General features: G+C 39.7%; 1 protein-coding gene and 1 non-coding gene across 2 annotated transcripts in view; one reads left to right on the top strand and one right to left on the bottom strand.

The window, feature by feature from the left end:
• LOC146318045 (contactin-associated protein-like 4) overlaps positions 1-12,128 on the top strand; it is a 136,805-nt gene that overhangs the window by 75,559 nt on the left and 49,118 nt on the right. The window contains exons 8-10 of the mRNA XM_084732150.1: positions 1,679-1,946; positions 2,091-2,234; positions 4,572-4,743. Coding sequence (XP_084588276.1) covers positions 1,679-1,946; positions 2,091-2,234; positions 4,572-4,743 — 584 coding nt within the window. The remainder of the gene's footprint in view (positions 1-1,678; positions 1,947-2,090; positions 2,235-4,571; positions 4,744-12,128) is intronic.
• On the bottom strand, positions 12,016-12,098 carry trnal-uaa (transfer RNA leucine (anticodon UAA)). The gene has a single exon. It is a non-coding gene; the product is annotated as a tRNA-Leu (tRNA).

Below are 12,128 nucleotides of genomic sequence, written 5' to 3' on the forward strand. Positions count from 1 at the left end.
TTTTGGTGAGTTTTATTTTGTCTCTGATGAGTTTGAATGAAGTGTATTTTATGACGATAGAACTACTGATTCTGTGAATGGAGTCTGGTGGCTTTGGCGGGAGCAATAAAACAGCTGTTTCTGGTTAAACAAAATGTATCTTACTCTTAAAATAGTCGACCCACATGACCTTGCAGTATGTCCAATCAACTTCACTGCAGCAAATTTCATCAATCATCATATTTTCAGTGAATTCCACCAATCATAGACAAACATATGTGTATGTCTCAGTGAACTGACTCAGTGTTTTTTTTTTTTATTTCAGTGCAGCTTTATTCTCTCTAGAACAAGTTCCCTTTAGTTTGTAATGAATTATATTTAAAAAAAGAAAAAAAAAAACTTTTTTGCAATTTAGTTGGGAAAAAATGCTTAAAAACATTGCAGTGTGCATCACAGCCACAAATTCCTGCAAAAATCATGGAAGGGCTGAAAAATGTCTCTCTAAAATATTGTTGTCATCATTAGTTTCCTAAAAAAGAGAAGAGAAAAATCTTCAGACAGTCTGAAGAAGAGCATGGAGCTCAAAACATCACACTAATAAATGTCTTGAATGGGAGCTTTTCTGGGGTGTGGATTATTTTGTTCTCTGTTCAGGTGTTTTTGTTATCCAGAGCTCAAACCACTGGGTTCAGAGATGCGCATGTCTTTTTCATGTTCTTTTCCTTTAGTTTCCAAGACACAAAAACATGGGAAAATGGGTTCCAAGCTGAAAAATACCAGAGTGCCTTTAACAAGGACAGTGAGCGATGAGGACAGAGGAGAGCAGACAGTTCAGTAATGCTCCCTTGTCTTTTTCATCAGGACCTTTAGATGTTTCTACAATGACAATAAGTTGACCGAACTCAGTGGAGAGTGACTCTGAACCATTTCGAATAAATGGCCTCTCATTACAGTAAAGCACCAGAGAGCAGAGGAGCAAAACTTCTTGTAAAAAAGGTTCAGAGATTCACATGCATGGCTGAAGATCTAATAGAGGCGCTGTAGCTCTCACGGTAATAGAGTATTAAAAAAAGTTATAGTCCATTTTAATATAGAGACCACTTTTGGCCACTCTTAAAGGCATGATAACAAAATGAAGCAGAGCCTGTAATGATGTGTGCATGTGTGAGGTTTTAGGTGCATTGGTGAATGGCTTTTGGGGGATTTTATGGCTCACTTTTTACTTTATATTTTGCAGTGGTGCTGCATCCTCCACAATGTACTTCCATATATCACTTTAACAGCTCTACAAAGGGCTTTTAGATGTCATCTGTGTTTCCGGAGCATTATAAAGATAGCAGACTGATATTCCCAGCAGAGAGCTGGGACTGTAATATATTACTGCTGCAGCCTTAGCAATGGACTTGGTGTCATTACCACTATTCAAAACAATGGGCCGCAGCGGAAATGTCTATATAGTACTTTTCACATACATACCCACCTCCCTTGATACCTCTAAGCCGGGTGACACTGGTGTTTTTCAGTTTTCATTTATGGCTTTTATTCTCAAGGAGACTTGCTGATGAGATCATTGCGACAGAGGTCACATCGACACGCCCTCTGCAACTGATTAATATTCATGTTTTGTGTTGTTTTATCTTTCTGGTAATCAGTTTCTGTCCCACCTCCTCTCCCTCCACTCTGCATGTTTCTATCTCAGGGCAATGTGACCTTCTCTTGTGCTGAGCCAGTTTCCGTCGCCGTGACGTTCCCTGGCCCCCAGAGCTTCCTCCAGTTGCCGGCGGCAATGGCATCCTCCTCAGGGAGCATGTCCGTGGGGTTTGAATTTAGGACGTGGAACAAGGCGGGGCTTCTGCTCACTTTTGCCCTCCCTCAGGAAGGGGGCGTGGTCTGGCTGTACCTAAGTGAGGCCAGACTCCGCCTACAGGTCCACAAGGCTGGCAAGGCGCTGCTGGAGCTCAGTGCAGGTCAGTCTAACAGCCTCAGGGTTTTCCCTTTCCCTTAATTTCTAACCTTGTACCTCTTGTTATCAGCGCCTAAAGGGTTTATTTTAGCCTTTAAGGCTGTGTAAACGAAAACTCATATGATACAGTTCTGAAATGTTTTCCCAGGTTTTGCTCTGAATGACGGTCAGTGGCATTCAGTAGAGCTGACCTCCAGACGAGGCCGTCTGACCATCACTGTAGATAAAGAAGAAGGGGGCATCGCTCATGCCAGCTTCTCCGTCACAGCAGGAAGTCAACTCTTCTTTGGTGGTAAGAATGAAACATGTCATCTCACTGAGTTTCGGCTGGGAGTTGTGTGCATGCCGCAAGTTCGCCACATGAAATTCATTATGTACGTTCACTACGTTCAATCAATAAATAAATAAATAAAATTCATCCATGATTTGTCAAGAAAGGACATTTTCTTACACCTTTTATGCCTCAATGCCAGCCATGTCCAGACGCCTTATATTTTCAGGTTGTCTGTCTGTCTCAGTTTTGTGAATGCGATATCTCACATTCTTGGCACTGACATCCGCTTAGACTTCAGGATGAACTGGTTATATTTTGATGATCAAAGGTCACTGTGACCGCACAAAACATGTTATTAGCCATAACTTAAGAATTCATATGCTAATTATGACAAAATGTCACACAAATGTCAAATCGGATAAAATGATGAGGTGATGTTTTATATCCAAAAGGTCAAAGGTCAACTTCACTGTGACATCATAATCTTAGCTCTCTTCGGTTCGGTTCTCTATACTCCTCTGTAAAAAGAGTGAAGACAGCATGTTTCCCACTGGAAATTATTCACTTATTACCTTTTTTAAAATTATTTAAAAATCTATGCTACATATAATATATGAGTTGGGACAGACTTATAAACTACCACTTGACTGGTTGGTGGAGACACACAGCTGGCTGTAATTCTAGTTTTATTTATTACACAGAAAAATACAACATACAACAACTTCTGAATCTCAGTTTCTTCTCTTATTGAATTAAAATGAGCTCAATTGCCTTGTTATGTCATTTTAAAATACACTTAATTAAATTGTACAGAAAAACAAAATAAAACTCACCAAAACTATTTTAGACTTACGCCTAATTCTTTCTACTGTTCCAGCATTCACCAGCTCTGGTTTGGTCAGAATAAATCCTTAATTCACAGAGCTGGATGTGAAAATACTAAAATAATACGTGCTTGAGATCAGTGGGTGTGTTCTGTGCTGCTGAATGAGAGTTGGAGCAGGAGGTCTCTGCTCACTCATCCTTTGGAGGAGGACGCAAAACAACAGACGATGACTGATATACTGTGTACTGTATTTATCCAATCACTCAACACTAGTAGAAGTTGCCAATGACTGGACTGTTACAGCAAACAGAAAAAAACAAGCCGGGAAAACATGTCTCAGTGATATTTTGATTAAATATTTGTGGGATATTCAACCAGTAGAAAATCTGTGTAGAGCATAATTCAGTATGAGCAGTTTTGTTAAATGTAATTAATGTTCTAGTTCAGCTACATTTTGCAGTCAAGCTATATTCAATTTTCAGTGTAATTTTATCTAATTTTAGCCACATTTACCTAAGTGATTAATTTAACTTCCCTCATTTATTTGAATTACCCTATTCCTTCATTTTTATGCCTGAATTTAAATTAATTTCCCTTTTCTTTTGAATCTGGTGTCTTACAAGGCTGTCATAGTTAAGCCATCAAAATATTTTGTATTGTTTTATTTTTTTTTTTATTACTTTTTCAACATTAGATTTTGTTGAAATTAGATTTATGACCTCGTATATACAAATAAGCTACTTTTTCTGACAACACCTTTTAAAGTGTAGTTGCTGTAAATATAATAATCAGGTAGTCTGACTGCCTGTTTCTGTCTTCACAGTGTTTTATATGAACTTCGTAATTGCCCTGAAAGCCGTGTTTTAATATTTGAAAGTTGTTGATTTTCATGTACTGTGTAGCACTGCTCGTGTCATCAGTTCTCATCTCTGCAGTTGTGTGTGCACAGAGTTAAATTTAGCTTAAGGCTGTTTTATAATTAAAGTTATAAGTCCGCTTTATCTTTTTCTCTCTCCGATGTCTTCTCCTCTTCTGATTTCTGTCTGTACTCTCTACTTCTTTCTTTCTGCCCTTCTCTTCCTGTTTTCTTCCCTCTCACCCCTCGCTCCAGTCTTTTTCCTCCCATTTCATTCTCCTCTGGCTTCCTCACTGCCTCTTTTTCTTAAATCTCATCTCTTTTGTCCTCTCTGTGCTCAGCAATATTGCAGTCCAGGCATGTTCTTTAACCGCCTTAGGTTTTTTATCATCCTGCACATACACACTCACAGATTTGTGCACACTCACTATCTCCTTTCCCACATTAAATGGGCTACTTAGAAAAAAAATGCCCATATTCAGTTGATCAGGACTTGGCCTACATTTGCATTATTCCAACCACTTGAAACTACACAACCCACCACAAATCACTGCTCATCTCTCTGCCTGGTAGAACACACTGTTACTCTTAAGTAAATCACAATAAGATTTAACCCCTATAGCACATTGTACACTTCTTTTACTTTTTTTAATCTTCACTGTTTCCTTGGCAGGTTGTCCCACTGAAGATGACAGTCAGGACTGTAAAAATCCCTTCAGCGTCTTTCAGGGCTGCATGCAGCTCATCAGCGTGGACAACCAGCCAGTGGACCTGATTATGGTGCAGCAAAGGCTGCTGGGAAATTACAGCCACCTGCAGATCGACATGTGTGGCATCATTGACAGGTCAGAAACACCAAAAATAATCTCACTGGTCCACCATTAATCATTAATTTCACACTCTCTGCTGTTACTGAGACATCAATGCTGATGCATTTACTAGTGTATTCCTTAGATAAGCAGTCATGTGCAATTTCAGCCATAAAATGTACAAGCTGTTTTCATTAATCACCTTGTGTTCTCAGTGTTTGGAGCCTCGATCTTTCAGTGATTGTGGTTGCAGGGTACTAAGGAGCGTTCAGTGTAAAACATTTGGTACAGATTTTCATTGTTTTTTCTAGTTTAATGTTTTTGTCTTCCCAACAGAGGAACAGTTTTTGAGATATATTCTTGATTGTTGGTGCGTCTGGTTGAAAACACAATAAATAATACAAACTCAGTTTTCCAAACAGCCATATCTGAACCATGACACATTTTAGACATATCTGGTGTCTTATGTTTTGCAGACAACTGTAGATGGCACAAAGCTGTAATGTACAACTCTCCCTGCTGTAGACCTCAGACACACTTTACAGCTCTTTAATGACTTCAGTAGCTTATGTCAGTAGACATCTCTTCACATGCAGTAATGAATGTTCATCTATCAGGGGTGGATATTGAACCCACCTCTGCATCATCTTGAGTGTAACACCTAAACCACTCAGCCATCTTGGTTTTTTCAAAACACAACAATGTAATAAATGTTGGTTTATTGATTTGACATGACAGTTTGGCCTAACAAGGTCAAAATTTCAATGACAGCAGCAGTGACTCTGGGGTTTGTGGTACATACCATTAAGGCAGCACAAGAAGTATGGTTCAGATAATTTTGGTGCCACTAATGCTGGCCCCACTCTACTTGGGGTCCATTTCATCCTTCCCAACAATTTATGGGGGTATTATCTATAATCTGAAGAGATTATCTGTTCAAATGATCCTGTGGTGTGAGGCATTTACAGGCATAATGTTAATGTTTCTGATTGGACAATTGCAATTTTGAATATCAAACGTTTGATATTTTTTATTTATTTATTTTCTTATTTTATTTTGTCATTAACATTACTGCAGCAGGTTGTTCCGCTCCATTCCTTACATCTGCTTTACAATGAAATTCCTCATAAAATCATGTGAGATCATGTTCCCTCTGGCACGATAATGGTGATAATATCTTGTGGCGTGCCACTATATTTTGATCTTGTAGTGTGTGCGTATTGGTGTGGATCAGAGAAAAGAGAATCTGATGTTTTTTCTTCTTTTCTGAAGTTTCTTCTGAAGTGTGCGGTGCAACCAGATTTTAAAACTCCTGTGTTGTGGGGCAAGCCTTAGGAGAACTCCTTTTTTTTTATAAATCCTTTTGCCCATTGGATCTTAAATCCAACACCTTAACCAGTCCACCATCCCGGTTCCTGACATGGAGCACTTCAGGACTTAAAGAAATGGCTGCTGCATATAAATTTTACAGAATAAATCCAAGTGGGCTGGACCAATTCGTTTCATCTTCCTAATTAGCTTTCTGTCCAACAAGCTGGTCAAGAGCATTACAAACCCCCCTTTTTCTTAAGCACAAATCAATTTGTTCAAAAGCAATTTAGCATCCTAATTGCGTAGCACAGATATTCACAGTTTCAACTATTTAAGCATTCCAGGCTCAGCTTGAAAGGTCAGATACAAAGGCTGTGAAGACAGTTCCTAGATGTAAAGCTCCTGAGGGGGACATCAGTCATGGAAGCGTATGACAGACAAACACAAACACACACCAACTCTAAATTAGTGGGAGTGGAGTTCCAACCCACGAGGGCTTTTGCCCATTCGATCTTAAGACCATAATCTTAACCACTCAGCCACACTGGTGCCTCTGAACTGCACATACAACTATATAAGACTTTAGTAGGATTCCCACAAATACATGTAGTCATTGCATCTTGACTCTAAGTATGTGAGGAAAAAAGCCTTATGTGCAGACACACTGGAGCTGATGACAGATGTCTTGTCAACGGATCGTGTTCATTTTCTATGGAGAGCAGGAGGTCTTGCCGCGCTGTGCATGATGGATACGGCACGGTGAGTTGACGGACCAGTCACCATATCTGAATTTCCATAATCAACTTCAATCAGCTCACCATCAACTTTATGCAAAGTGCAACACCACAGGCTCATGAAACTCAGATCAGACTGTCAAACTGGGCGGTACAGATGAAATATTAATGGATTCTGTCACTGCTTTGCCCATTTCTTGCCTCAAATGTTTTCAGAAACATATCTTAGTGAACTGTTTAGCTGTAATATAAGCACGTTTCTGACATACCCGAAATGTTGAAGACAGTTGAGCCAATACCAAGCAACACCCAACTCGCAGTACATCACCCACCACCAGAGCTTGAAGTGATGTGATGAGTGCAGATGCATGCTTACCTGATTGTGTGTCTGAACCATTACTCTGTTCTACGCCAGCCATTGAGTTCAATCTGTTACAATTCTGACCACAAAAGGTCATGTACTGTAGCTTTTTAAAGACCTGTTTGGTTGAAGTAAAATGCAGTGTAATCTCACTTTGAATATCTTCATCTTGATGTAAAACACAAAACCTGCAGAAAGGGGAACTGAATCTTGTAGTGAACAGCTCTTGTCCTCAATTCCCATACCAGGAGTGGGATTTGAACCTGTTGGATCTTGACACCTTAGCCTTCCCAGTACTGCTTATACTAAAACAGTATTGTACACTTGATCAACTCGATCAGTGGCTTTGGCAACTGAAGGATTTTTAGAAATGTACATGAGATATAAAAGAGATCTAAAACCAGGAGTGGGATTTGAGCCTTCACAGACATGCATACATTTCATCTTGAGTGTAACTCCATCCTGGTTACAGCTGTCATGTAGGTTTCAGTAGACTGTAGATTTATAACGAGATTCATGTAATTGCACCTTAAAGTGTTAATGTTTTGTTCTGTTCTGATGCAGATCAAAATCTGTTTTCTGTGCTTGGAACTAAGCAAAAAGGATTAATCGCTGATTAGCCCCCAACACATATTCTTTTGCTCTGTAAACTGTTGAGAGTTAAGAGCAAAGCTGCAGTTGAAATAAGCCTCTTTTAACTTCAGACCAATAGCATGGCTCGTCATCTGTTAGTCAGAAGTTTCTTGCTATTTATTTTTTATTTTTTTGTTCTGAGCTGCCTCGATTGTTTTGTCAACTAACTTCATAAGAGACACAACTATTGTGGAAGTGAAATGTAATTTTTCTCTTCTTTGATTTTTTTGGCAGAGTAATTTATTTGCGAGGTGAAGCGGTGTGGGGTGTTGGAGCCAGGAAAGTAACAAGCAAACACACAAAGAATGAAAAGCATACACTCACGGTTTTTCCAATAAGGAGCAGAGAATTATTGTTCAGTGGAGACCTGAGCTGTGAAATAACCACCGACAACCCTGTTTGTTTTATTCTCCCTGACATCTGACAAATCAACATTTCTGCCTCTTTTATTTCTCATCTCTTTCTCACTAAAATAATAAGTGTTATCCTCACTTGTGTATCTGCCTTTTTGTTATAATTTATCTGCTTAGATTGAGCACCATGGTGATATCTGTCACAATTACTGCAAATGCCACTGTTAATAATGTCAGAGGTTTTCATTCTGGTTTTATTCTTACTCCTGCTGCCTTTTACTAACGCTATGTAGATCATTTAGGCATCTACCAGAAGCCTTAAATTTTCTGTTCAGAAGTGTCCTAATAGTCCATTTGTTAAGGCAGGGACTTACAGCTGTAATATAACCACCTACCTTCCAATATTGCCTTTAATTTTTCTTGAATAGTTCATGACTTCTCAAAAAGCAGGTTACTAAGTGCTTTACAATGCAAAATATAATTCACAGAACTAGCTACTAGCCGCCTACAGCCAGACTAGAGACTCTGCAAGGTTTATAATGAGGCACAGCAGTGCTTTGAGCTAATATGAGACAATTAAAAATTCAGCCTGAGGAACATGAATGTAGAAACCAAATGTTAGGAAATCGATCCAGTACTTGTTGACACATTCCACCAGACCTGTCACCATAACTACTTTTGTTGGACATTATATTGTCCCAGAAATAATTGCAGTATATTTTAGAATATTATTATGATTTTAAGATGGGAAATGAAATGGGCTCTTGTGCTTTGTCAACAAAAATCTACCCTTAAATAAATATTAAACATTTGGCACAAGGGAATAGAGAGTCATATGTTAGTTGTATTGCCACTTTTCATCACCACTGTTTTGGACCAGTCAACATACCAGTTCATTCACATTAATGGGCTCTCCTCTCTTATTCAGCTTAAACCGAAAATATTCCCACCCTGGAGCTGTGAACCAAAAACCTGAAACCAAATCAATTTGGACTTATTCTTCCACATTTTCTAGCTGGATTTATGTAGTGGTTGTCAGGAAGAGCATCTGGTTCTCTGTTGCTGTGTGTGTGGAGGAGCTGCCTGAGCTCCTGCATGCCGTTAAACTCAGAAACAGAGAGCAGATGACAAGAGGACAGAAGCAAAAGTTAGAGCAAAACATGTCTCAGGATAGTTTTTTTTTTATTCTGCACATTTGGCTTAGGCACCTTGAAAACCACAAGATAGTACGGTCAGTCCTGCTGTTTATTCTGGCATCATGTTGGTCAAAATGTTGGTGACATTCTTATACAAAACAAACATGCAGGCAATATAGCATGATGTCAACCACATGGCAGCACTAGAGGAAAACCCAGGGGCTCACCAAAGTCGGCAGGCTTCATCCTCTGGGGAGCATGAATATCTGCACAACATTAAATAACAATCCACCCGATAGTTGCTGAGATATTTCAGTTGGGAACAAATTGGTGGTCGGACCCACTGACAGACCATTTTTGCCACCTCTAGAGGCATTTTGCTGGTACAGCTATAAACAATAGACATTACAAGACAATATCATTGGAAATTGTCATATTTGTCACAAGATGTGCAAAACAAGAGAGGAGCAAGAGTTCAGCATTGTTGTATGTCATTATTTTCATTGTCATCTCTGAAAGAGTCATTTATAGTCATCTCAGATCAAGAGACTAAGTCATGTGGAGCAGAACCAATTGCCTGCTGTCTCAGTGTCACATAAAAAACACAGTGCCATTAAGGCAACAATTATAGCAATTATAAACTCTCCTCTAGGCAAGACGCTCCCTCGTGTACAAACCTATATTCAATGTACATATGAATACAGCTACACACACCAGCCACATCCTCGCCACAGAGAGAATCTGCTCCAGTGGGTTTAATTAAATATCTTCGTGATTCTACATTTATTAGAATATTATTCCGTTTCTGCAGAGATCTGGCTGCTTCCTGGAACAAGACAAAAGGAAAATCATGGCTCAGACTGTACTTTCTCTCACTGTAACACTGTTGATAAAATTTGGGCTCTATGGGATATGAAGTTTAAGAGAAAATGGAGTTAGACGCACAGCTTCCATACGCCTCTCCTACCTCAGAGCAGGGTGTTACATCTGTGTTAGTGCATCTGTGTGCAGACTTAATAGCAGTGCAACCTCATGCAATGAGTACAGCACAGAAGCAGCCATGCATTTAATAGACTTGACCCATCAGTCCCGTCGCAGGGCTTGAACTGAATCAACACTCAGATCTAATTTACTTCGGCTCTAACCCGAGCTCACCTTGCAAGCAACATGATCAAACAGTCAACAGAAGTCCATCCATTTCTCATAGAGGTGAACAGCCAGGGAAATGAGGGTAACAACAACCTTTTCGGCCTTTCAAAGCTCTCCAGTTCTGCACACGTCGCCTCTGAAAAATGGCAGGAAAAGACTTGGGTCGATTGTAAGCTCAAAGGTGGAGAAATCAAGCCTATTAATCATACAGGATGTTCCAAATGGCTCTGATAACACGAGGGACACCTAAACTTGTTTATGTTTGTTTTCAGCCTATAGCTCCTTGCTACAGTAGGAACCTGTGTCGTCCAACTAAATAAATGGAACAATTTGAAAGAAAACACCACACAGTAGAAAATACATCACACCCAGTCAAAAATAGCAGCAGAGTAACTTAATCAGAGGCTTTAACCTCACCTACAGTGACACAGGATATAACAACAAGCTGATATTGTTGTAAATTTGGACTCCTTCCTCTAATGTTCATAGTCACTAGTCACTGACAGAGGTGTAACTGTACTCTTCCTCTTTTCTGCTCTGTAGTGTTACTGTCCAAAGGTGTGTTTCCACCAAAGGGACTTTCCCCAGGGACTAGTAACCTTTGGAGAAACTCATTGTGTTTTCACTGCAGGGACCAGGGTTTAAATAAAGTTACAGGGATGTTATTTTTTCCCTGCTTGGTGTAGTACAGGAACTTTGCAGATGGGGCTTGAAACGCTGAGATACAGAGTTACAGAATAAAGCATATGACAGATGGACGAACGACAAAGTCCAGGCCTTTTTTTGTCACTGTTATTGTAAACTTTTCAGTTCTTTGGAATACTGCTAAAAGTAGTACTAAGTAACCAGGTCAGGATTTTTTGGAAAGAGACACTGGTTTAGAACTTTTCAACTGTGTTGTCTTAGTGCTGGGAGCAACACAAGACATTTAGTCCCATTATATTTGAGAGAAGGTAGAAACCTCCATGGCTGATATCTCCAAAAGTACCCACCTCACACTAAAACAGTATAGATCAATAAATAGCACCATGGGCTAGAGGAAAAATATGTATTTTTGATTTTGAGGTCAACTGTCCTTTTAACTTCCCAGCCATTCTGGTGTGATGAATTTTTCACTGTCCACTCCAATCCACACATTTTTTTTGACAGTGTACTTCTGATGGTTGTACAAATGTTGACTGTGTCTGTGTCAATATCCACACAAAGTGGGCTGATTAGCGCACTAGACCACATCTCCATCTTTTGTCCCATCTCCCACCAACAGTGTAGGAATGTTAGTTTGAACTGTCCCTAACTTTTAACAAGGACATCAGTGTGCATCGATATGTTGCCTAAAGGTTGCCAGGTAAATGCACTGCAGAATGTCATGAATTCATCTATCATGAGTAGGTGGGGAAAGATGTGTCCATTTAAGGAGAATAAGCCTCGAATAAGACTTGTGTGGCTTTGGGTGCTCCAGGCATAGAAGGAATTCCAAAGAAGGGAATGAGGGGTCACAGTCTACTCTTATACCTGAGACTTCACTCAGTGTATCAGGTTTATTTGTAAGAATGTAACATGCCTCTATACCTTTGGCCTGTGAACACTTAGAAGGATATAACAGCAAGTTACTCCTTACTGTACTGTTACAATACCAGGAGTGGGGTTTGAACCCACGCGGGCACTTGCCCATTGGATCTTAAGTCCAACGCCTTAACCTCTCGGCCATCCTGGTACGGGACACTGTTATGTAGTACACACAACC

This window comes from Lutjanus erythropterus, chromosome 12 (assembly GCF_056507025.1).
Source record: "Lutjanus erythropterus isolate fLutEry1 chromosome 12, fLutEry1.hap2, whole genome shotgun sequence".
NCBI lineage: Eukaryota > Metazoa > Chordata > Actinopteri > Lutjaniformes > Lutjanidae > Lutjanus > Lutjanus erythropterus.